This window comes from Mustela erminea, chromosome 8 (genome assembly GCF_009829155.1).
Source record: "Mustela erminea isolate mMusErm1 chromosome 8, mMusErm1.Pri, whole genome shotgun sequence".
In the NCBI taxonomy this organism is placed as follows: domain Eukaryota; kingdom Metazoa; phylum Chordata; class Mammalia; order Carnivora; family Mustelidae; genus Mustela; species Mustela erminea.
The window spans coordinates 12,059,195-12,085,208 of NC_045621.1; the positions used below are offsets into that span (position 1 = coordinate 12,059,195).

The 26,014-nt window shown below is 44.2% G+C and overlaps 1 protein-coding gene and 2 long non-coding RNA genes across 5 annotated transcripts in view; 1 reads left to right on the forward strand and 2 right to left on the reverse strand.

The window, feature by feature from the left end:
- SPATS2L (spermatogenesis associated serine rich 2 like) overlaps positions 1 to 19,138 on the forward strand; it is a 96,165-nt gene extending 77,027 nt beyond the window's left edge. For 2 of the 3 annotated variants that reach the window (XM_032354353.1, XM_032354355.1), the window contains 5 exons: positions 2,624 to 2,682; positions 9,504 to 9,613; positions 12,130 to 12,232; positions 15,407 to 15,627; positions 18,337 to 18,732. In XM_032354353.1, coding sequence (XP_032210244.1) covers positions 2,624 to 2,682; positions 9,504 to 9,613; positions 12,130 to 12,232; positions 15,407 to 15,627; positions 18,337 to 18,732 — 889 coding nt within the window. Of the gene's footprint in view, positions 1 to 2,623; positions 2,683 to 9,503; positions 9,614 to 12,129; positions 12,233 to 15,406; positions 15,628 to 18,336 lie in introns of all 3 variants that reach the window. The other variant, XM_032354352.1, reaches the window with a different exon arrangement.
- LOC116597117 lies at positions 13,613 to 18,339 on the reverse strand. The gene is made up of 4 exons (XR_004288458.1): positions 17,978 to 18,339; positions 17,544 to 17,696; positions 15,920 to 16,105; positions 13,613 to 14,847 (listed from the first exon to the last, which is right to left on the reverse strand). It is a non-coding gene; the product is annotated as an uncharacterized LOC116597117 (long non-coding RNA).
- Positions 19,139 to 19,445: 307 nt separating the features above from the next.
- On the reverse strand, positions 19,446 to 25,235 carry LOC116597116. Its single transcript, XR_004288457.1, has 3 exons — positions 24,324 to 25,235; positions 24,162 to 24,233; positions 19,446 to 22,059 (listed from the first exon to the last, which is right to left on the reverse strand). It is a non-coding gene; the product is annotated as an uncharacterized LOC116597116 (long non-coding RNA).
- Between the last annotated feature and the right edge of the window lie 779 nt (positions 25,236 to 26,014).

The window sequence follows — 26,014 nt, forward strand, 5'->3', positions numbered from 1 at the left end:
TACCTCATAATCAGGGGCGCACAAGCCTCTTTTGACTTAACTCAGCATTTCATATGATTAAGACACATATGCTGGTTTATGAGTAGATGGTCTCTGGGAAGAAATGGAAGAAGCTGGTGTTGGTGGAGACGTCCAGGGAAGGGAGCCAAGTACACGGGGACAGAGGGGAGATGAAGACTTTTATTTCCTCTGTTTAAAACACATTGACATCATACGTATTTAATGTCAATAAAGAAGTTACAGGTATCCTGATGGACCGGTCGGTTCTTTCCCTTGGGATTTCCTCGTTGGAACGAGCTGAGTTTCTCAGCACACAGTCCTGACTCACCAAGTGTTCAGGTTCTATCGTCTGGATGAGGAGCCCAAAACTCCTATAGACATACCTTACAAAATACGAATATTACAAAATATTCGTCCTAAGAGGAAATAAATTTTAAATACACTTTAAGTTTTAAAAGTACACCTGATGGGGGAAAAATATATCGGTTGGAACAGAAAGGTAGTAACTATGGATGCTTACTGCCATGTATTGAAGCACCTTAATTATGAGTTCACAAACTGTACAAACAAGCAAAAAAATCTCATTGGTTTCTGCGGAGGGAGGCCAGGGAACCAGCTATATCGTTTGGAAAACGGATCTCCCAGCATTTATCCTGCTGACCTATATAAATTGTACTACATGTTAACCCGAATAGTTGGTAAGGGAAAGTTTCTCTTTGTGCAAGACTTCAAGGTAAATAAATGAATACGGAGTAGTAGAATTTGAATAGCCCCATTTTTAAAACACTATTTATCCAGGTAACCATCATCAGTGACTGCTGATAATCTTAAAAAAATAGAGACGCCCTTTGTATTTCCTACAAATTTGTTATGAGATGTAAGAATTTGAATACATTCAGGTTTGGTTTTTTCTAAAAGGAATATTTATAACTGCATTGGGTCGTTATATGTCTGCTGGTGGAAGGAGGTAACATAAGGTACCCTTTCTGAAATATAAGCAAACCTAATCAGATGTATATATCTCATACCATATTCATAGGAAAATTTAAAGAATGGGTAAAATAATACCATGCAGTACAAATCAGCAAAATTAAAACCTTGGACAACTTGACAGAACAAACAACCTGCTTTCTTCAACAAATGAGTTGCAAACAGGGTGTGGAGAGATAAAAACAGATTTCCTAGACAATTAACCAATGCAGTGGCCGGACTTACTTAGATCCTGGCCCAAACTAACTGTTAACAAATACATAGGGAACAAATACGTAGGGAAATTTGAACATTGAGTAGATACCTGATAATATTAAATTATTGTTAATGTTTTTAGGTATTCTAGTATTCTATGTAATACTATGGTAGTAAAAGTATAAAGTAATACTATGTAATATAAACACTATGTAATATAAAGTAATATTATGTAATACTTTGTAATACTATGTAATACTATGGTTGTAGTCCCAACAAAGTCGTTATCTTTGCGAGATATGTATTGAAGTATTGATGGTTGAAATGAAAATTTAAAAATACCTCGCATCTATACTTATCTATACATGAAAGTCTGTGAAAGGATATGCAGCTGACCCTTGAGCAGTGGAGGGGAGAGAGTTGGGGTGCCTACCCCCGACTCAGTCTAAAGTCTGTGTATAACCATTTTGACCCCCCCAAAACTTAATTTATAGCCTCCTACTGACCAGTAGCCTTACTAATACCATAAAGAGTCCATTCACACATCTCATATGTTATATGTATTACATAGTATGTTCTTACAATAAAGGAAGCTAGAGACGCGAAAATGTTATTGCAAAAATCATAAGGAGAATACACTTGTGGTATCGTATTGTGTTTACCCAAAACAACGCACATGTAAGAGGACCTGCAGAGTTCAAGGTGTTGTTCAAGAGTCACCTGGATGAGGGGATTCTGATGCTGTGTTCTGTTGTGAGGGGAACTAGGAGTCAGGATGGGAGAGAAGTGAACTATTGGGCAGATTATTATTTATGCAAAGAACTAACTAAAAAGTAATACAGTGTGGGGGAAAAAGTTAATTTGAACTTGAAATGCTTCTTTGGGGGAATGAGAACGTATGGAGTTCTATTATAGAACCTGTAGATGGACTGATCCAGGCCTTACTTCTCAAAGCAGGTCCCAGGGCCATCTGCATCAGAGATGGGCCCACATCCCCGCCCACCAGCCAGTATCTGAGGGAGCAACGCACAGAGGCATGTGAGAACTACAGGCCTAGATCCCCTGAACCCCGGCTTTTCAAATACTCTTCATATAGTCGTGGAACTTCAGAATTCATAGGGCAAAAATACTGCCAAATTTAAATTCAAAGCAGCACAATTCTGAAAGTCGGAAAAGGCTTTTTTTTTTTTTTTTTTTTTAGATTTGCTGACAATGATTTAATCAGCAGATGTCACTTTGAAATACTTGGGAGCAACCCTTCCGTGTTGCCTCATTTTTGGAAAGGCAGAGGGTGCTGCTGGCATTGTAACATAGAAATATTTATGGTAATTTTGTATTTTGTTTAATGAAAATAATTTTTCTTGTGCTTCCAGTGCTTATTAAAAGTTTCTCTTTGATTAAGCATTCTTTGCTTTTGTTTCTGTTTTTCCCCTCCCAGCATCATTGACAAAGAAGTTTCATTAATGGCAGAAATGGATAAAGTTAAAGAAGAAGCCAGTAAGTAGACACACGGTTGTTTGGTTAGGCGCCTCCTACTCTGAAGCAATCTGTAGGTCCACTGGCAGTGATATGGATTCTGAGAAAGGTCCTAAAATTCACACTGAAATCCTGGCTAATGAGCTCTGGGACGTTGGGCAAGTCACGTAGCCCCTGGAGACCTTGGGAGCCTCGTGTGGGCGTGGCCCCAGGAGCACACAGCAGAGCATGTACTCAGCAAGATAGGTGTCCGGCTGAGTTACTTAAAATTGGGGGTGTATAAAGGGGTACTTACAGGTACTTCAAAATGACATTGAATTTAGAATTAAATTTTCAAACATCAGTTTTATGCTTTTGCAACTTCCATATCTTGCTATGTGACTTAAAACGATACGTTTCCCCTGTTCGTTCTTAGGTTCAGCTACCTCAAGTTTAACACGTCACATGCCTCTAAGAAAACTGTCCATTTGAAACTTGACTTAAATTCCCCTTAACATTTTGAATCACATCTTTAAATTAAACGCATCTGCCTTTTTTTCTGAGCACTTCGGATGCCGGCATACGAACCAGCCTAAAAGCAAGATGTTCCAAGCTTTTAAACAGCTCTTATAAGTTTAATAATTCAAACGTAGAGATGTACTAAGTGAAGTTTTCTTAAAACACTCCCGGTTCTGTTTACAGACTCAGTCATATCTGCTGACAGCTGCCAGCGTAACACCTCGCAAGAAAATCAATGACAGGTTTTAAGTTGAAATCACAAATGAGACTATTTAATGTCCCAAATACCCTGTTTAAATAATAAACACCCTCAGACAGTCTTAAAATATTTGTATACCCTGGGTTGGACTTATTGTATTCTCTTTATACTTATTTCTAGTTCTCAGTTTGTCCAATGGTCGTAAAACTAGTCAACAGATAGTAGGACAGATTTCAACTCCTGCAAACAGGCTGGGGTTCACGGGTGCAACATTGTGAGACCAGATTGCTTTGTCAGCGGCAATAGCAAGCCCCAGGTGCGGCTGCTAAGCCCTCTCTTAGGATCAAATGCAGTCCCGTGTCATTGATGAGAACCCTAAAACCACATTTTTCACTTGGGATCTAGTCTTACAATTCTTATCTCCTGTGCATTTTATTTTTTTTTTAATTTTTTAAAAAGATTTTGTTTATTTATTTGACTCACAGAGATCACAGGTAGGCAGAGAGGCAGGCAGAGAGGGAGGGGGAAGCAGGCTCCCCGCTGAGCAGAGAGCCCGATGCGATGGGATGCAGGTCTTGATCCCAGGACCCTGAGAACATGACCTGAGCCTAAGGCAGAGGCTTTAGCCGACTGAGCCACCCAGGCGCCCCTCTCCTGTGCATTTTAAATTCTTTATCCTTACCCAGATTTTTCCTCACTAACTGGATGAGTGACTCTGCACCCCAAGAACCTAATTCCTTCCCCTTCAACAGTGGTGCCTTTCTTTTTACCAGAATGAAGGATCCGACCAAATTTTTCATTCTTTTTCTATTTTTCTTGTCTGGCCCTTGGTCGTAATTCAGTAGTCACTTTGTGAAAAGTAACGATTGGTATTTTTGTTACACAATTTTTTAAAAATGATTTTAAGCAACGTCTGAGAATTTCAAATAACAGCAAGTTTTTATGAAATAAAACGAAATGTGATCCAGGGTTCAGCTGTGGAATATTTAGGCAGTTACACAATCCCTTTGAATGTGAAATTATTTTATTTTATAAAATGTTTTTATTTTATAAAGTAAATAGTATTTTATTCTTATGAAGTTTGTTGATCTCTTTCCACATGATCGGGGATTTGTCCTCTTAGGTATAGCTTATTCTTTCTTGTTAGTTTCATGTCCTATCGATAACAATGTGAGCAGCCAACACAGACACAAAAGGATCTCTAGCACCAAGATACAAAGTTACTAGCACATCCCCTCCTAAGAGGTTAACAGTAGACCTCAGATATCACGTGCTCATTCTATCTTCTTCTTCTTCTTTTCTTTTTTTTAAAGATTTTATTTATTTATTTAACAGAGATCACAAGTAGGCAGAGAGGCAGGCAGAGAGAGGAGGAAGCAAGCTCCCGGCTGAGCAGAGAGCCCAATTCCGGGCTCGATCCCAGGACCCTGAGAGAATGACCTGAGCCAAAGGCAGAGGCTTTAACCCACTGGGCCACCCAGGCGCCCCTCATTCTATCTTCTTGAGAGAATAATATTAGGATCCAACACCTGTGGGATTTGGAGCATCTCTGGAGAGCTTCCCCATTTTTAAAATTCACTCAGTTAATAAACATTTACTGTGCACTCGCATATCACAAACTGGGTTTGACGGCAAACAGCAAACTCTGGGACCTGCACACACATGGAGTTCTCAGCGTAGCTAAAAGCATGAGATTGGTTGGTAGAGTTTGTCTAACTTCATTCAGTCACTGGTGCCAAGGCTCCTAGTTTGAGAACTGCCCAGAGCCCCGGGGAAGCCATCTTGCTTGCACTAGGGACAAGCAAGACTGAGTTCCAACCCAGATTCCACCTGTTTACTGGCTGTGTGCCTTCGAGCCATTTTGTTAAGCTCCTCAACATCCACGCTTACTTCTCAGAAGAGGCGGAATAAGAGTAGTATCATCTCAAATAGTTACTGTAAAGATAAAAGGGGAAAATATATGCCAGGCACTTAGCACAGTGCCTGACCCAGTATGTGTACGAAAAGGGAAAAGCACTCATTAGTGAAGGGGTCAGTCCAGCCTCCTCACATGACCGCCAGAAAATGGAGCCGACGGACCTCAACAGCGTCTCTCAGGTGACACAGGCGTGTCTCCACAGGCAGAGGGAACCACTGGATTTCCCTCCACTAAGAAGTGAACTGTCTTGAGATGGCTCATCTATGGTCTTCGGAGTACTTTCCACATTTTCTATTTGCTGCCCATGTTACAAACCTTATTTCCTCAGTTATAACATAAGCCCCTCTGTCCGTCATGGCGCCTGACGTAGTGCTGAGAAGACTGTGGGTACTTCATAATATCTGTTAAGTGAATTATTGTAATTAATTCAGTGTCTGTAGGCTGTCGGATCCAATATTAGTGATTGCAAAAAAAAAAAAAAGGAAGTATATTCTAGATAAACATATCTCACTTTATGAATATTTGAGGTTAGCATTTTTTTAGTGTATGGTACTAAACACGTCACGTAGGTTATTTCATTTAGTTCCACAGTAGCCCTAAAAGTAATATGATTATTACGTTTATAGATGAAGCAGCAAAACATGTTGTAGGGCTGTTGTAGGGCTGTGGTCTCAGACTGTTTGAAGGAACTGAAGACCAAAATAGGTATGTTCTTGGAGCATCAAATTTATTGGAGATACGGGAAGAAAACATATAAACAGGAGCACAGATCTATTGGGAGGTGAAGGAAGGACTCACAACAGTAGGAGGGTAAAAGTATCAAAGAATCTTCATGCTTGAAACAAACTTTGTGTCCCAGCTCCAACCCCTAGGATTTCAAGCCCCTCCTCTGCTAAAGGGTATTATTTGAGAAGCCCTAAAATTTTCCATGGTTCATGCAACAAGAGCCAGCTTCCTGCATGTTCCAAAAACTTGAAGGAATTCATAAATCCTATTATAAAAGTGGATTTCAGCCTACTAAAAAGTACCTAAATAATATTAATGAAGTCCCAAATGCAGTGAAAATGAAAGCTTCATGAAACTGTCTCTCTACAGATTTCCAAAAGGATGTTGCTTTCAAAACATACCTTATTATTCTATTTTAAATTTGAGGATCAATGAATCTTAGGATCTGGTCTGGTTTTGTTTTTGCTTTTGCTTTTTGTTTCTGTGATTGATGTTTTTGAGGTGAACCTGTTAGTGTCCCCACAGAATATTGGCTTTAGATCTCTAGTTTTAAGGCTTTTTCATAATGAAAGGCTTTGAGATGTTAATGAGACTGTATGTAAAACTCATCCCAACACTGGCTGAGGCAAAAGTATTCACTTTCATACACATTTGCATGCAGGTAAACTCAGAATTTATTGGTGATTTTGCACCTGCATTCCTGTTTCAGGACCCATTTATATCTATTTCTACAAAATCTTTTGTGCGAATGCCCAAATTCTTCTCAAAAAGTACAATTATGCCTAATTGTCACCAGTCCCACAAATGATCCATTAAGAAAAGTCAGATCTGTTTAACTGTGTAGTCATTCAGGGTCTGCTGACCCCTTTACCATCGGCTCACCAAGTATAGGCCTTCGGAATTTCTTTTTTTAATCTTTGCAAGAGCAAAGCACTTTGTTTCAACTCCCTGCTCAAGAATCGTTTTTTCATGCTACAGATTTAGTCTCATTCCTATGTTGAATTATGGCAAATACATGAATAATCAAAGGTATAAATGTTAAACATGCCTCAGTGGTCCTTCTAGAAAAAGAACTTCTGTCCTTCTTTGTGTATTCTTTTTTTTTTCCCCAAGACTTACTTACTTGTTTGAGAGAGAGCGCACTCATGGAGGGGAAGGCCAGAGGGAGAACGAGTGTCTTAAGCAGACTCTGTGCTAAGCCCAGAGCCTGACGGGGGCGCGATCTTATGACCCCAAGACCATGACCTGAGCCAAAACCAAGAGTTGGACACTTAAGCTCCTGTGGCACCCAGGCACCTCACATATTGCTTTTTTTTTTTTCAATAAGTGTTTTTTTTTTTAATTTTTAAAAAGATTTTATTTATTTATTTGACAGAGAGAGATCACAAGTGGGCAGAGAGGCACGCAGAGAGAGGAAGGGAAGCAGGCTCCCCGCTAAGCAGAGAGCCTGATGCGGGGCTCGATCCCAGGATCCTGGGATCATGACCTGAGCCAAAGGCAGAGGCTTTAACCCACTGAGCCACACAGGCGCCCCGCATACCGCTTTTAAATAATGGATTGACCCAGTCGTTCAGTCCCTCATTCAGCAAGTGTACATACTGGGCACCCACATTGTACCAGGCCCTAGGCATTGTGGACACGGAAAACTGTAAGTGTAGCCTCTGCCGTGATTGGAGATGCTTCCAGGGGCCAGGCTGGGATCATTAATGAGCCAGGCAGGGCAGGGAGTGACCACGGCACGATGGGCGCCACGCTCCATCCCTAAAGGGTGACAACTCAAGAGTAGCCAGTTGTTGCCACATGTTGGCCAACTGTGGCCAGAAATTCCAATATTTTAGGAGAAGCCAGAAATCCGGCTTCTGAGTGACATCTCCTAATTTTTAAATGGAGACAATTCATTTGTATAAGTAAAATGTGGACCAAACAAAACATACATACTCTGTGGCCACCCATGAGAGTAGGCCACCTCTGTGTGCCCTCTTGTGTGACTGGGTAACTGGGACATCATTCAGTAATACGGGGTCTGTACTTGGATGGATTCTTTCCACAACCATCATGGGAACTCGTTCTCGACTAGCTCCCCTGTGTCCTGAAAGACTACCGGCACACATCAGCTTCTGCTCAGCTACATGGGTTTGTAAATGGGAGGCAAGGGGAGTCCTAGTGGATAATCAGAGCATGATTAGAGGAGTTTAGCCAACAATTAGACCTTGTGAGTTACAGATTACTGATTCTATCGACATCTCAACATTCATATCAGCATTAGTGATAATGTTTCTCTGTCTGTAGAATGGATTATAGTTTGCAGGAAATCTTAACTCTTGATTGCTTTTCAACTTTTCGAGGGGTTTTGAAGTGGCTGTTTTTGACATTTATACATTAAGAACCCTTACGGTGAGAAATCATTGTTCGGCTCTGCGTGTATGCTGTGAATCTGGTCTAATAAAGCAGTTGACTTTTGTTCAGCCAAGAAAGGAATGTAACTCCAATATGTGTAGCGTCTTCATTGGGTGGACTTCTTTCTTCTCATAACTCAAAATGCTTGTCCAAAAGAAAGGAAGGCAGTTCGTCTGTGACTTCAAGTTAGAGAATAAGCTATCTCTTGGAAGAGGAAATTTCGTATTTAAATCTCACTCTATGTGATTGTATGCATTGCTTCTGAGCTAGCTGTAGAATCTTTTGGGAAACACAGACACATGCACACAAATTCACCTGTGGACTGCTACCTCTGTTTGAACCTTCAGGCCATCCGACAGACATGTGAAATATGGCACCGGACGGAAAACTCCCTGGTGTCTTCTGCGCGGATGCTAAAGAGGATACACAAATCCCGTCCAAGCGGGTTTTGACTCACCCTGGACATTTTTCCATGGGGGACGCTTAAAATAAGGCACTCTGGTCTAGAACTTCTCTTTGGTTGCAAAAATGGAAACAGATCTGTAGAGTATCAAAAGCAGAGGCATTTTTTAGCTCACAAAAAGCTAATAAAGTAAAACTTCAATGTCACATTCCAATGATACAGCTAGTGGCTCTCAGTGAGTAAGTGGTAAAGTTCAGAAGGTCTGACGCTGTTAGAATTTCATAGTCGGGCACATCCAGGAGAATGGTTTTTGCTTAGTGGCCTCCCTATCTTTGCGATATCATTCAGACAGGATTTCACCAAGTGTCTTTTTTTGGTGATAGTGGTTCTGAGTAATGCACAAGTTGCAAAGACTAAATTAAGGAAGTGAGATCAGACGGCGGTGAGGAAAGCACAGGAGACCGTGGGTGTACAGCGAGTCCAAAGGGACCGTGTTTGATTGAGGAGTTGGTGGATAAGGACATACAGAAGTGATCAGTCCCGAGCACCGAGGGCCAACCCACCTCAGTAACCAACTCGGAAAACCTAGTCATGGTCCAACAGAGCGATCAGTACGCGGAGGGAGAACCGATCCCAAGAAACAGGTCATTTAATGTGTTTAGATCGCTGGCCCTAACGCATTCTTCTTTCTTATTTGGCAGTGGAAATCCTGACTGCTCGTCAGAAGAAAGCCGAAGAACTAAAGAGACTGACGGATCTGGCCAGTCAGATGGCGGAGATGCAGCTGGCGGAACTCAGGGCAGAAATTAAGGTCAGTTCTAAAATATCACAGCCTGAACCCGGAGCCAGAGATCTGATCCCCATTACGTTTGTTTTGCATCGATAGAGTGCGGCTCTCTGAGGATCTGATGTAATGCACCCAGCTTTAATGTTCTTTCCAGTGCTGAGCTAGAGAATACAGAAGGGCAAAGAACCCACTAATCACTGTATTTAAGTCTACTATGGTGTGCAGGGATATATTATTACAGAGGAGAAGTACGAGCTCTTTTCTTAGTCAGTAGAGACTGACCCAAATAAAATGTATTCAACCACGAATTAGAGCTGGAATGGGGGATATTATTTTCACCATATGTAATTCAGGTATATGTATATAAGCACTCCGACATGGGAACACACAGCGAGTGTGAACCTGGTAGAACAGTAAGGATGCTAAAGCTTACATAATACACAGCGACTTCTTTCTTGTATCCTTTTCTAGCTGACTTGCCCTTTTATTAAGAAGACCACCCACAGATATGTATTTATTGGATCTCTATAGTGGCAAGCGATAGAAGCTGACCCTGGCTAACCTCGAGAATAAGAGGAAGTTGAAAGAAAATGAGTGCAGCTCTCCAAAGTGTGATCGGAGGACTCCAGGCTACACTTGGGCAGAAACCCAGGCAGCCTCCTGGGTGACGTAGACAGCTGCAATTACCAGACTTTCTTCAGGGCACCGTTAGAGTGGGGGGACCTTTAGATGTCATCAGCCTTTGTGCCACCCCACCCGATTCACGTCCCAAAGAAAGAGATTCTGATTGGCCTCAGCCTGAATCACAGACACCATTGGGCTAAGGGAGGCCTTGACTGACCCACCAACACTGGAGATCTTTGAAACTGCATTGGGATACAGTTATCAGGAGGAGAGAGGTTCCCAAAAGGGCAAAAACAAGTGTCTACAACAAAACGGGAACTTACAGTTTCTACATTTTCCATTATCCTCTTCTTTTTCCCCAGTGCCCTGAACATACACGCATGGGCTCAGCATCAGCATCTGCCCAGCTTCTAGGGTCTAGAGTGCTTTGAGGGCACAATTGCTACTTGCTTTCTAAGTAGGACCGTCTGCTCATCCAGGCATAAAAGTTGCTGGGGTGGCAGAAAGTGGCAAATGACGTCAGTCCCCTCTGCCCTCGTTAAGCATGAAAGGGAGCCCCTTGGGGATAAGGACCTCCTCTGAGGGTCCTGAGAAGTCCTGATGGTCGTTCCCTTCTCGTCTGGTCTTTGTTGTTGCCAACCAGTCCCTTGCAATGTCTTCCCACCCAGCCTTTCTGCCTCCACTGTCTCCCTCCAGCCTGGTCATCCACCCTAAGACCAGAGTCGCAGTCCAGAGCAGATCTGCCCCCCCCCCCATTATGGGCTACCCTTCCCCTCAGAATGAAATCCAGAGCTGGACCCCATTATTTATATATATATTTTCCAAGCTCTGTGCCCAAGGGAGGAAGGTGAAGTTGCCAGCTCCAGGTCTGGTGACATCTGCTTACTTTCCAAGTTTCATTTCTGCCTACCCAGATGCAACTCATCAAAAAATGGTTAACAGCACAGGCTTTAGGCCGAAACAGTCCAGCCCCTGTGACCTTGGGTAAATTAAATTCCTCTCAGATTCCTAGAACCTTGATTCCCTCTCTATAAAATAGAGATAATAACAGAACTGACTTCATAATAATACGATCAGATGAAAATGAGATTATCTGTTAAGAATTTGGTCCACGTCTGGTAAGTGATCAATATATTTCTTTTAATGTTCCAGCACAAATGCTCCCTCTCACGTAACACTTCCCCTATGCCCCTTAGGAGGAAATCATTCTTCCTCTTTTGTATTCCTCAAGCACTTACCACATTCTACCTCGTATTGTGGTTATCTGTTTCCCTGGTCTTGTGGTAAACTCTCTGGCAAATTCAGGAGGGACTGAGTCATAGTTATTTCTATATATCTCACTCTGTCATCTACACACATCTTAATTTTAAATGAATTGAAAAATAATCTCTTTCCTACTTCCTTAAACAGCACTTGAAATTCTACCATTCAAAATAATGTTTTCTAGTTACTAAAGCCTTTTTGAGTGTCCTGCTTCCCTGTTAGGATGGGGAAGGATTACGTGTCTTCTTTCAAGAGTGGGTGACACCTTAGCAAGTCATTGGCCAAATTAGAAAGACTGCCAGAATGCAATCCTGCGATCCCAAAATCTGTAACGGGACAGAACATGCTAGAAGGTGGGCGAGGGGGGCTGAGAGTTAAGCACGGGAGTCCAGATGCACATTTTGCTGGATCACAGTTTTCTCCAGGTCTGGGCAGGAGAAAGACAAAACCCTCACAGAGTCCCGAAAGGAGAAGGTGATGGATGTTTCTCCAGGCAAGTCAGACCAGGCCCGGTTTGACGGAACCTCCCAGGGGCAGAGCCGGCATGCCCGGCCTCCTGGTTAGCAGGGACAGCGGCCGCTGAAGGGCAAAGCGACGGAATCCGCTGAGTGCCTGGGTCACTCCCGTAACCGTGGGGCTCTTGTCTCCTCCAGCACTTCGTCAGCGAGCGGAAATACGACGAAGAGCTCGGGAGAGCCGCCCGGTTCTCCTGCGACATCGAGCAGCTAAAGGCCCAAATCATGCTCTGCGGAGAAAGTGAGTTTTGCGTACTTGCTAAATAATTCTGTGTGAGTTAAGCTCGGTGCTATTTGGAGTTGATATCGGAAATGTCAGGTGTGCGGTCCCCCAGGGGGGTTAAAGCGAGGTCTAAAGAGATTTAATGATCTAAGGTCACGACACAAGTCACTAGAAATGTCAAGATTTGAACTTAGAGTCTTCAAATGCCACTGCCCGTCCGTAAATCCCCGGGATTTATGAAGCAGAACAGAACGGGTCAGCTAGTCTATATCTTTTGCAAACTTTTCTTAAGCACCGCCGGATAAACTGCCTTTCTGAATTTCCACCAGCCTGGCTCCACAGAGACCTGTTACCCTGAGAGCTGGGCTCCCTAACAAGTCTGGGGACATTCGGCTCTGGTCATAAAGGGCCCAGCTGTTGTCTGTGAACGGCTCGCTGTGCCTTGAGTCTCTCCCCCTGGTGGGTTCTGTGTGCTTGCGGGGGGAAGTCTGCAGATAATGAAGGACTTCACTTCAACCATTAGCTTTAGGCTTGTTCGCTATTAAGCCTTAATTAGAGCAGTTAATGTGCAACAAAATTGGCTGATCTTGCTCCTACTCCAGCCCACCCATGGGGGCGGGTGGGGACGCGAACGGACAGTGAGATGGCGAGTGAGATGGCGTTCAGGGTGGGGACAAGGAGGAAGGAAGGACTGGAGAGAGACGTGAATGCCCCACAACCTCAGAGTCAGCTGGACATTTGCAGCGTGGCTGCACTTTTGTTTTCAAAGTCAAAAGTGCTTTTTCCCCCCCCCAAGTATAAAAAAAAGAAGCTTGATCTAAAAATTAGAGAGCTGTATTAAATAGAACATGCCATTACCATTGTGTATCCCTCACACTTTCTATGCACGTTTCATTTGTGTTAAGTCAAATACTACATCTCTCATGATACTGTATGTTATAATTTATTATCCTATACTACATAATACAAAGGAATTGATTCGTTTTTATCATTTCACAACATACGGTTGAGATTTTTCCATGTCAACATTTAACTCATAATTTATATGAATATAACTGACACAACCAGTCCCCTAATTGTGGACCAGTTGCTACCACCTTTTTCACTGTTAAAATAACACCACTGTGGGCTCCATAGCTCAGGGGTTAGAGCACTGGTCTTGTAAAATAACACCACTATGAGCATTCTTGTTCATGTATCTTTGGCAGTTATCTGATTTTCTGACTGAATGTCTTTTTTTTTTTTTTTAAGATTTTATTTTTGAGTAATATTTATAGACAACATGGGCTTGAACTCAACCCCAAGATCAAGAGTCACACGCTGTACCAACTGAGCCATCCGGGAACCCCCCTCCCAATGCATTTCTTTTCAATTATTTTCCTTTTTTTTTTTTTTCTAGTGTTCCCTCCCTCGTGTCATAATCTACCCATTTATCATTCTCTACCCCCCCATTTGCCCCATCTGAAAAACAAATGAGTGGGTTCACAGTTGGCCATTCAACTGTCCATGCAAGTTTCCACTTCAGCCTGGTGATGAGTGAGACCCTGAGGCCAAGTGACTGTCCCCATCTGAGGAGGGATGGTTGGTGCAGCTTCACCCCCTTCCCTCCAGAGCACTTCCAGGGTCATCTCGTGGAAGGAACCATCCCGTACCAAACACCAAGTGTCCACACGAGAGACAGCCTCCCCTGTTGGAGACAGTAGTCGTCCAACAGAGGACTCCTTCCAGCTCAGCCTTGTTGAGAACACACTGGAAACCCACAGCTAATGAACCAGAGTCATCCCTGAGCTGTAGGAAATAATGAGCCCCCCTCCCCCCCTGAAACTGTATCTAGTGAACACAAGAGCCACTGAAATCCCCTGGTCACGTTGGGACAGTCCCCAATGGGCTATCATTGGGGACTAGAGATGCATCCCTGTCCTTCCCATTTCTAATGTTCTGTGATCCCTCCTCGTCACTGCTGGTCCTCTGGAAAAACCCAAGGATGAAGTCCGATCCAATACAGGTAGCACAGAACGTTGCTTTTAAAAAATTGTTGACAATTTTAAGATTCAAAGGTCTGATTGCCCAGCACGGCAGTCAAATTCCGGTGAATGGTGAGAGGGTGGTCGTAACTTCATCCTTGAGTGGTTCCCTCCAGCCCTGACTCAGTATCATCACACAGAAATCATCCCAGCCCAAACCACCTCATTCAAAACCGGCGGGGCTGGGGATCATGAACATTGAACGGCCCAGCCCGCTGGGATCTGTGTGATGAGACCCAGACTTGAGCTTTGACTCGGGACCCACCTGCAGATGAGCTGTAGAAAATGGCATCGAGGAAAGAGGCCGGATCATGTGGCTCTCGTGGGACATGAACAGTGCTTTAGGGCCTCTTTGGGCCGGCAGGCCTGGCTCCGTCATCACAGAACGTGCATGACCCAAGGTGACAAAATTCCTGACACCCAGCAGAACATCCATGTGTCCACATGCCTCCTGGTCCTCCTGTGTCTCCGCAGCCCCCACTGGTCTAGCGAGCAGACGGCAGGCCCGGGCTTGGGAACAGGGAAGCCGAGAGGCAGATCACCCTTGTACACAGGCGCGAGAGGGTACTTCGAGACTCCGCTGTCTCTCTTCCTTCTGCGGTTCCTAGCCTAAGGAATAACACTACAGTCACTCAGATATGTCTTCTTGCTGACAAGTGTTTCCCAACTTGTATGATGATGCCGTCATCACTGTCCAGTGACTCTCACAGAACTTTGCTGGTCTCCCAGACAGGACAGTGCCCTTTCAGATGACATCTTAAATATATATACATGTACATGGTTTGAGACTCCTGTGTGTCTGTATATATACATATATTGATGCGTGTGTGTGTGTGATATATATTTTAAAGATTTTATTTATTTATTTGACAGAGATCACAAGCAGGCAGAGAGGCAGATTGGGGGGTGGGGAGCAGGCTTCCTGCTGAGCAGAGAGCCTGATGTGGGGCTCGATCCCAGGACCCTGGGATCATGACCCGAGCCAAAGGCAGAGGCTTAACCCACTGAGCCACCCAGGTGCGCATATATATATATATATATATATATATATATATATATATATATATGCTTTTTGAAGCTCCTGCCAGTGTCTCCCGTCTGCTAAGGGCTTCCTGAGGCGGGAGGGGTCATGGCGCAGCCCGTAACGCCAGGCACTTTCTCGTTGCAGTCACACACCCAAAGAACAGCTATTCCTCAAGAACGCCCTGCAGCTCCCTGCTGCCCCTGCTGAACGCCCACGCAGCAGCCTCTGGAAAACAGAGTCACTTTACCAGAAAATCGACCAATCACAACAAGCCCTCGGAGGGTAAAGCCGCAACCCCCAAAATGGCCAGCAACCTTCCCGGCGCTGCCGACAGCTCTCCCCAGGCCGTGCCAGCTAATAAGCAGGTGAGCCTGTGCAGGGAGGCCAGCGTGCGCTGCCCCCGGGGGTCCCACAGACCCTGGTGCCTGGACGAAACTACCTGCCGGGCTGGGGAGGCCTCTGGCCCCCGGGGGGCCTCCCCGAACTCCCCTGGTCAGTCCACGCACACTCCAGAGGCCCTTTTCCAGGCAGATGAGGTGGCCTGCATACGCCTGAAGGAGCCAGCCCTTCTTGTGCCTTTGAAGCCACACCCCGCACCCACCCACCCCACCCCTACCAACCCCCCCAAGCCCCGGACATGGGAAAAAGATTCCGTACCTGCTCACTGACACTACTGATGAAAGGAAATCTGGCATCTGTTTTGTAAGTTCCTTGAATTCCCAATTATGTGTAGTTTTTCAGCACAAGGCCAAAGTCAGTTCAAACTTCCCTGTCTTCTTTTGGGCTTTCGGTAAAGAGAGTATCTTTCAAAATGACATTGGTAATTCCTCTCTGCCATGGCTCCTAAAAATAGAAGCGTCCAAAGGTCAGTCTTCCTTCTTTCCTTCTGCTCCTCCACTGTATGCCTAAGAAGCGATTTCCCCCCCTGGTCATTAGAGCATGAACAAGACATGGGGTTTGATGATACAGACGTTGGGCATGCTATAAAGACAGCTTTCATGGTCTCTAAGAAAGAGAGCTCAAGTAAAGAGACTTCTTTAAAGCATTCCAAAATCCTGGTTTTCCAGCAGGTGCCCTGTTGGATTCGTGGTCTAGGGTTTTTAGCCTTCTCATAAATGACACTGACAGGCATTTCTCTGGGCCCAGACGTCTTTCCCGACGTGAAAAAAGCACTTTGACAAGGAGCATTTCATATATTCATGGGCTAAAGATCATTATCAGGTCTGTTTTACTTGTCATCTAAACACATCTTCACACCATTTGTTCTTTGGTCATTACTAAACCCCATACGAAAAGTAAGTCTAAAATTTAGGCCGGGTTTCCCTTTCACTTTTCTAAAAACAAAAGAAGCCAAATTAAATGCGAGCGACATAGATACTTTTTCAGCTCACTGTTACCATTTCCAGTAAAACATTTCAGGAGATGGCTCATTTAAGCCGAAATATTCTTCCATAGAGAAGCCAGAACACTGCAGACCTAGGCAAGAAGGGCCCTTGGGCCAGGCCCCACACTTGGGAGTAACCCCTCCTGGCCCTCTCGCAGCCACGGACCTCCCTATGGAGCAAGCCTGAGGAGGTGCCAGGACTCAGAATCGGTACTCTCCCTTCTGGAAAGTGCTCCAAATACTCCAGATCCTGAATTCTAGTCCCAAAATGGCCCCAAGCCTGCTCTTAGGGTCTGTTGGACCGCTTTCCTGGATATGGCACCCTGAGAGCCAACCACGCCACCGGTGTGCACACCCCCAGGTCCAGAGCAGGATTACTTGGGGGTGAGGACGAAGCTGAAGCAGGCTGGAGCGCCCACATTCATGCGTGCAAGGCCCACTCACAACGCGGGAAGGAGTCAGAGCAGGGAAGAGACACTATTCACTCGGGCGGTTATATGGGCCTGCCTTTGTACTACTGCCCGGGTCCTACATGACGAGGGGTGGGTCTGCCCTAAACCTATACCATCCAGTCGCCGCGCACAAATTCAGAACTCTTTATCTTTATAAGCCATAAAATCACACATTTTAATAATAGAAGTTTGATTTTCAGTAAAGGTCTCTGTTCATGGAACCAAGTATTTACGGATCTTGTCAGGAAGACCATATGCGAAATGGGAACGTCTCTATCGTTTTCTAACTGTAGACCTTGGGCAAGTCTCTTATATTCATTATCCTCATCTGTAAAATAAAGTAACAGCAACTATCTTAAAGGGTCAGTGTGAGGACACACGAGACGGTCCCTTGCGTGAGGCCCGGCATGTTACAAGCACTCAGTGAATGTTGGCTGTTACTGACCTCGAGGAGTTCAGAAATCCTTCCCTTGTACAGGGACAGACACACTGACTGTTGCTTCCTCTCTACTCTTCCATTTACATTCGTGGCTGCTGGTTTGTTGAAGGATGCCAGTTTTCCAGTATGATGCTTCAGAACTCATGTTGGCTGAGAACTCTGAAAAGTTTATTAGAAGAACGAATCACCTGTAGGAAAATTCACATCACCTCTACACCCTGCCAAGATCTACCAGATAGACCTCAGCCTTGTGTTTACCCAAGATGATGTTTCTAAGCTATGATAGTTGTTTTGAGATAAAAATAGAAAAGCTACTTTAGAGAAGAAAACTTACAAACTGAATTTTAAGCAGAATTTTACATTTTGCTTCTATATCTAATGAGAATTCCTACACCTAATCCATTTAGAAGGTCCAAGAAATTTTCATGGTAGAGAATTACCATTGTCCTGCCTCTGTGTTAACATTTTATTCCATGATATTTTCAGTGTATTTTATGGGGTTTCGTTGGTTCTGGCATGGTCTCTCTTAGACTTCTGAAACCTCTCTTCCGACATCAGTCATTTTCTTGGAGTTCCACTCACAAGACGGTCTGCTATTCTTTTAAGCTGGAGGATTGTATCAGCTTGACCCCATTTGCATGTTGTCATCGTCCTCTAGGGTGTGAAAAAGGTTACCTGTGGCTTAGAGGTTTGGTTTCCCTGATGTCATCTGGAGTTTGGTGCCATCCAATACCCATCTCTTTTCTTTTTTCTTTCTTTTTTTCTTTTCTTTTTCTTTTTTTTTTTTTTTTTGGTGCAGAATGGGTCTTCTAGCCAAAGACGAAGATTTAATCCTCAGTACCATAACAACAGGCTGAATGGCTCTGCCAAGCCACAGGGCGGTGGAAATGAAGCTGATTTGATGACGAAGGGTAACAACCGCCATGAACACAGAAGACAGCCGCACAATGGCTTCCGTCCCAAAAACAAAGGCGGCGCCAAAAACCAAGAAGCCCCCATGGGGACAAAGACCCCCGAGGCCCCAGCCCATTCGGAGAAGCCCCGGCGAAGGCAGCACGCTGTAGACAACTCAGAGGCCAGGCCGTTCCGGGGGAACGTCGCTAGGGTTTCACAGTGCAATCTCTGCCCCACAAGAATAGAAGTTTCCACAGACGCCACGGTCCTCTCAGTCCCAGCGGTGACGTTGGTGGCCTGAGTGAGGAGGAAGAAAAAAAAAAAGCAGTTTTCACTCAGTTTTGGTTCCCTGCCCGAGGTGCTGACCCAATCCGCTGCCGAAAGAGAGTCAATCAGAATATACAGACCCTGTGTGGTTGTGTCATCCTCTCTTAATCATTTTTACTAATTCTAATAATCAGCTCTAGCTTGCTTTCATAACTTTCATGGCTTTGCTTGATCTGTTGATGCTTTTTCTCATCAAGACATCGCATTTTAGCCCAGCAGTATTTACTCGTTTGTTAGGAAAATCAAGATGTGGCTACAGATCAGAGGCTCAGTAGCAACCTGTGTTGTAGCAGTGATGTCAGTCCATTGATTGTCTTTAGAGAGTTAATGTTGGGGAAAAAAAAAAAAAAAACTTACCGATCAGACAACCATGATCTGCTGAAGACACATGCGCTTTTGTAGAATTTAACACCTGGTGTTTTTCTGAAAAAGAAAATATATATATATACATATATTGCTTTATTTGAAACAAATTAAAATATGCTGCATTTGACACCTGGCTGGCTTTTTTTTTTATTATTGATGTCCACTTTGTTTTTCAGTGTAGGACCTCCGAGCAAACTGGAGGGAGTGTGGCTCAGAGCTCTCCCCAGTACTCTTGCTCTTAGGACAAGTACCTTATCAGAAAAAAACAATGCCTTACAATGGCCCCGGCCAGTCTGTTGCCCCACATATAAATGGGTGTGCACCCCAATCATCTTAGACACCATATGGTAATTCGGAAGCCTTGGTCACAAGAAACAGACCTCAGCTCAGCCTCATTGAAACAATAAAGACAATTTATTGGTTCAGTGACCGAAAAGTCCAGCAACAACGTATGCCTTGGGTCCAGGTTGGTCCAGACTCCAGTTCATTTCTCTTCATTAGCTCAGCAATCTTTCCTCCTTAGGCTGACATCGTGTTCAGGGGGGTGGCAAATAGCCACTTAGCTCCTAGGGTTCAAGTCCAACCCCTGCACTGTCCCAAAGAAAAGAGACGCTGTCCAGGTTTCATCCACATGTAGCACGTGTCCTTGTTAGAAGTCTGCGAGGAAAACCGTTGGCCCAGATTGCTGGTAGGCCTGTCACTCAGCCAATCAGCAAAATGGGGGAGGGGCAGCAAGGAAGCTTTACTAATTAATATAAACTGGTTGGATCCCAGCCTTGGAGCTGGGGTGTGGCCAGTTCCCCAAAATCACAGGGGCCTGTAGGAAGGGCTATGGTTAACTCGGGAAGGGGGAATGGACGCTGGGGAGCCCAAGCCCCAAAGAACCCCAAATCCCGTTATCTTTGACTTCAGGGCAGCTCAGTGTGGGCCCTACTTGCAACAGCTTCCCCATGTCCTACAGATTGGTTGGCCTCTCTCGAGTGCACACGCTGACTTCCAGCTCAACGTGAACGTTTTTCTGGCAACCCAGCTTGAGCGGTTCTCTTGCACAGAGCAGCCCCGAGCAGCTGAACCTACAGGCCACAGCCTTGGAGCTGGGGTGCATCTGTTTCTTTGGCCAAGAGCAGGAGGATGTTTGCTTTCTCTGGAGAGAGCTTTCTGAGGTTTCTGGATGTACCAGAGATTTAATAGGAATTTTAAATGTTAAGTCACATTCCAGGAAGGAAGGAAGAGTTTGCTCGTTCAAATAAGAAAGATAAATGTTCAGGACTGCAATCCCTGTTTCCTCCATCCGAGGCCCTGAATTTATATTTTACAAGACAGAAGGACGAAGCACAAATTTTGTGTAGCGAGGTTTGGCCTGCCACTGAGAAATGTCAGTGTGTATGTGACAGCTTTAAAGATGAGTCAAATAATTCTTGCAACAGAAAAACAACGGGTTTTCCAGATCAGGGGTGCGTCTTCCTTTGTGGGCTGTGCTGGCCCCACCGCTCTGGGCCTGGACTGACTCACCAGCTCCTGCCGCTCTCAGCGTGAAGGCAGCTCAAACACATTCCCAAGCACAATGCAAATGCGCCCAGGTCACAGAAAAGAAACCAAAAAGAGTGCTAAAACGAGTTCAGACCTAATTTTGGTTTTTCCTAGATTTTGCCTTTCTTAGGAGACCCCAGGGCATGGGAGCCTTTACTAATTCGCGTGTTTGAAATGGTAATTTCAATATTAGAGTGCCACTGTCAGGCCATTTGAATACTATATGACATCTATTCAGGTAGAACCATTGTGATCTTAGCTGGGTAGTAGACCGCCATTCTTTTAAAACTTTTAAATTCCTTTAAAAAAAATCCACAGTCACGAGCACTTTCATGTCTCTGCTTAATGCACAAGAACCCGAAGAATAGATTTCTCACTGTTAAACATGTCTCTAGTGGAGGTTAAATAAAGCATTTTAATACCCATGAAGATTGAATCACTTCAAAACTCACCTACATTGTACCAAGACTCCATCTGTGAAATCCAACCTCCTCCTTCTTGGGTTCCCATTACATTCCAAATTTACATTCCATTTCAGAGTGTCTGCCTACTCCAGCTCCGTCCTGTTGAGCCTCTCCAAGGAGTGCCGAATACAGCAAGGCTTAGGGAGTTAAACACAAGTCATACAAAATTCACCCTCAATAAAAGACGCAGAGGAGTTGGAGGGAAGAAACTAGAAATATAACAGATCTGCTTTAAAGCTCAGGTCACAAGTAGTTCAATGCTGCTGGCATCAGAAAAAGAGATTCTCATTAAATATTCCTAGGGAAGCGACATCAAATGAGGTTAATGGGAAAAGTTGCCAGACCAACAGCGACCTGCAGATTTTTGCCAAAGTAAGAGATTTGGGAATCCTGACTCTGAAAGCCTAGATCTGAGCCTCGGTTTCAATTTAATCATGAGAAGAGGGAGCCTAGGACGTGGTCAGTTCTCTTTCCTGGGGCAACTGGGGTGCCCGTGGAGAAGGGGGAGCTGAGAAAGCGACCGATCCCTGACAGCCCCCCCATGCCTAAATTCAACACGGCCTTCAGCCTTCGACAGAGAGCTTGACCCTGGCTCTCGTGTCCCTCCCATTTTGCACTGTCCCCCACCCTGTCTGTTTCGAGTGCCCTCTTGTGTCTAGAGATGGTAAGATCTTCACTTCTCTACGGTCGCTCATGAGAGCATCTGTGAACTAGGCAATGGCACCTCCGTTACTCCACCGGCTTCAGAGGCCTTACCTAAAATTCTGGCACAGTTGGGCTAGGACTCCGGATTTCCCCACAGGCACCGAAAAACGACACAAAAGACAAAGATCCAGTTACCTGCTCCCACGTTTCATAAGCAAACTCATCACCTCCATCTAAATTATTCAGCTGCTCCAGCATTTTCCTGAAAAGTACTGAGCCATCGTAACTTCTCGAATCTGGTGAGAAAAAAATATGATGTGTTGCTAAGTCCCAAGGATTCTCTTCTAACCTCAGAATTTGAAGCACAATTTTAATACTATTCATTGCAAGCTGTTACAAGGAATTTTTTTTTCATCCTTTTGCTTTTTCTAACAAGGCTTTCTAAATCCTAAGCAAGTTCTCAGTCTATTCTTAGTATCAAAGAACGAGGTCCCCAGTCCTTGGCAGTAGATTGGCCCAAACCAGTGTTTAATCACAATACAGTGGCCCCTTGAGCAAAGGCACTCTGGTCTGGATCTCGACCTGCTATCTGAGAAACATACAATGTTGCGCTCCCCAAGCAGGTTCTTATAAACTATTTTCAGGGGTTGATTTTCAGAGGCCCCCTTGTTTATGAACTCTGCCTCTTCTCACAGCTCTCAAGAGCTTTGGGTGCCACCGCTAAGTTCAAGTCTCACAGGTGACATCGTCACACACAGTTTTTAGGGAATAAATAAATTGTAAGCAAATATTTTTCTCTGCTTGAGAAAATATGTAGATTTCTCACACACAAAAAAAATTTCAGAACCACGTGTGCAACAATGACCAAAGAATTTCTACAGAAAACGAATGTAGAAAGTACCTCCCATCAAAAACAGAAAACTATCCTATTTTTTACCTTCAGATGCTTAAGTTTGAATTAGATTTGCCTGTTTCTAGTCCTTTGTGAGACCTCACTTTCTATAAATTACCATCTATAAATTACCACTCTGTACCGAGTTGGCTAATATTATTATTAACCCTCTGTCAATGCCTGACACACAGTAGGAACTCAAGAAATACAAGAGAGCAGACAGGAAAGAGTGGTCAATTCCAATACCCCTAGAAAATTCTGGAGCCCAAATGGCTTTATGCAAAATAATCCAGTAAGTCAATTCTAGAGAAGATAGGAAGACAACAGAGCAACAAAATCCTGTCCTTGGTGGCGGACTGCCTAGATTCGCTTCCAGGCCTCACCACAGCTCAGCTGTGGAAACTTGGTGTGTTTCCAAACATCTCCCTGCCTCAGTTTCTCTGTGGGCTGATAACCACACCTATAACAATCCTATAACAAACCTTGAAGGTTTGTTATAAGGATTGAAAAAGTTCATCTTTGCAAACGACTTGGAATAGTTTCTGGCAGTTTGTACATATCAGGTTCCAATTAGGAGATAGTAATCACAAAGTAATTTAAATGGGGAAAGTTTATGAATGTGTATGTGGAAACTTCATATGTATGTTCTTTTTTATGTGTGTCTATATCTGTCTATAATTGAGAGAAGCAATAATGAGTAGCAAGGGGTTAGCTATGAAGGAATGCAAGAATAGCAGATAGAGGGACGATTACCACTGGAGTAGAGACCAGTGTCCAAGGAAAAAAACAAGTTTGGGCGAGCTTCCTACCCCTGCTCACTCAGGCCCCCCTGGTGGCTCTTCTTGGAGCAGGTCCTCTATCTACATTATGGTTAGGCCATTGAGGGGGAAGAAAAGAGCTTTTTCTGACTCTGCTGGGTTTTGATTGCTTTCAACTCAAAATAATCTTCATGCCCAAGTAGCCCATCTTGAGGCAGCTACAATACAAAAACCAAAAATGGAAGTGGAAACTAACAGGATATATGTTTTAATTGGCAGGCATGAGACACCCCTTCTTTTCATCCCCCCCCCTTAATCCCCAAGGCTGTGATTGACAGCAGGGATGTTTCTTCATATACCCAGGGCCCCCAATTAGGAGACAAATTATTTTGCTCAGGTTAAGACACCCAACTAAAACAATGGTTCTCAACTGGGGGTAATCAACTGTGTGCCCACCCCTCACCCAAAGAAGACATCTGGAAAAGTCTGGAGGCATTTTGATGACAAGAACTGGGGCAGGGGTCACTGGCCAGAAATGCTGGCATAGTTACCCACCACACAGAATGATCCAAGATGTCAATGTTGTCTATGTTGAAAAACCCTCATCTGGAGGGAACAAGGGATTTGCAAAAAGAGAACACAGACAGAGCTGGTGAGAAAGCACATGTTGTCTTAGTCCCCCAGCTATGCTGGGTTCTTGACCGGTTCAGCCTCACTTACCAGTTAACATCCAGATCGTCTGACCCACCTGTCATCTACCTCAAAGTCGAGTTTCCACATCTTCCAAACCAAGAATTTAGGGGACGAGTTCTTGAAAGAGCTGTCATTGAAGCAAAATATCCAAAGTTTGAAGAAATCTTGGCAGATGGAAGCAATATTTGACTTTTCCCAACCTCAACAAATACACTACCTTTTGCTTTCTGTAACGTGCTCTCGGTTTAAACCAAGCTGCTCTTCCATGCTCCGGGCCCCTGGTTCATCCCTGTAGCTGGGCAGAATCTTACTAAGGTAATGAGGGCTTCAGGGTAAAGGAAGGAAATCAAAAGTACAAGATGCAACAGTACAGAAGGAGAAGCTGTTAAATAAACAAGTCGGGCTGAGTACTGACTGCCAGTTACTATACAATTCGATTTATCTTGGTTACAGCCTACCTCAGGAACCGTCTAGCTCGTGGATATGAACTGTCTATGGGCTGTCTCGGGCAACACATGTGAACAAAGAAAAATTAGCTTTTCTGGAGCGACGTGGAACAATGTGTAAGCCATGTGTGTCTCACGAGGCTGACAGGACTGTAAGTGAAAATGGCCCTTCTGAGGCTGCACCACCAAATTCCATGAATAGGAAATTCCGCAAAACAGCTGGAAACCAGTGTTTCCTACTTTCCCCCTGTTAGCTATTCGTGTTGGCTTTTTTGGCTGCACTACATGCCTGAAATCCTCCATACTAACTGCAGCCCTCGACAAAGAATGCCTCATCCGCTCTTCAGGGAGGAATCAGCACCTTCTTGACAGTTTTCAAGGGAGTTTCCACATATGGCAGAATGACAGTACTTTCCATCAGTAGAAAATTCCTAGTTGCTTTAGGAATACAAAGATGTAAAAAATTTGAAAACACTTTCCATTTGCTATAGTAGAAGTTCTTTCCCTTCATTTTATCAACTTTGTACTTTCCACTTTGTCTCTAACCAACATCCTACCAGATAAAGACTGAAGCTATCCAAAGGAATTGCAGGTAGAAGGCGACCTGTTCTGAGGTAACCTCATATTTATACAAATATTAGCATCCTCTAATATTCCATCCACAATTTATTACCACAAGTATTTGTGCACATTCAAAATGTTATTTTTTTTTAAGATTTTATTTATTTATTTGACAGACAGAGAGAGATCACAAGTAGGCAGAGAGGCAGGCAGAGAGAGAGGAGGAGGCAGGCTCCCCGCTGAGCAGGGAGCCCAATGTGGGGCTCGATCCCAGGACCCTGGGATCATGACCTGAGCCGAAGGCAGAGGCTTTAACCCACTGAGCCACCCAGGCGCCCCTCAAAATGTTATTTAGGTCAAAAATGTTCTATGAACATTTCTCAGGTAAAGTCAAATATGCTTGCATGTTAATTCCTTCTTTAAAAATCCAGGACTAGGGCGCCTGGGTGGCTCAGTGGGTTAAGCTACTGCCTTCGGCTCAGGTCATGATCTCAGGGTCGTGGGATCAAGTCCCACATCGGGCTCTCTGCTCGGCAGTGAGCCTGTTTCCCTCTCTCTCTCTCTCTCTCTCTCTGCCTGCCTCTCCATCTACTTGTGATTTCTCTCTGTCAAATAAAAAAAAAAAAAAATCCAGGACTAGCTGGATAATTATACTATATTTAACCACAGACTGGGAAGTGAGTCAACAATTTTTTCAGTGTTAGCACTTGAATAGGATTAAGTCTGTGAATGAAAAAGAAATTGCATCAGCAATTCTAGCAGAAACAATGAAGCCGGAGGACAGAGGCCAGACTTTTCTTCCTTTCTCAGAAGTCAGACAGCACTGGCATGGACCTCCTGAGGTCTGGTGATCCGTGGCTCTGGATTACTTTAAACAACTTGACAAGTCCTATAACTGTTC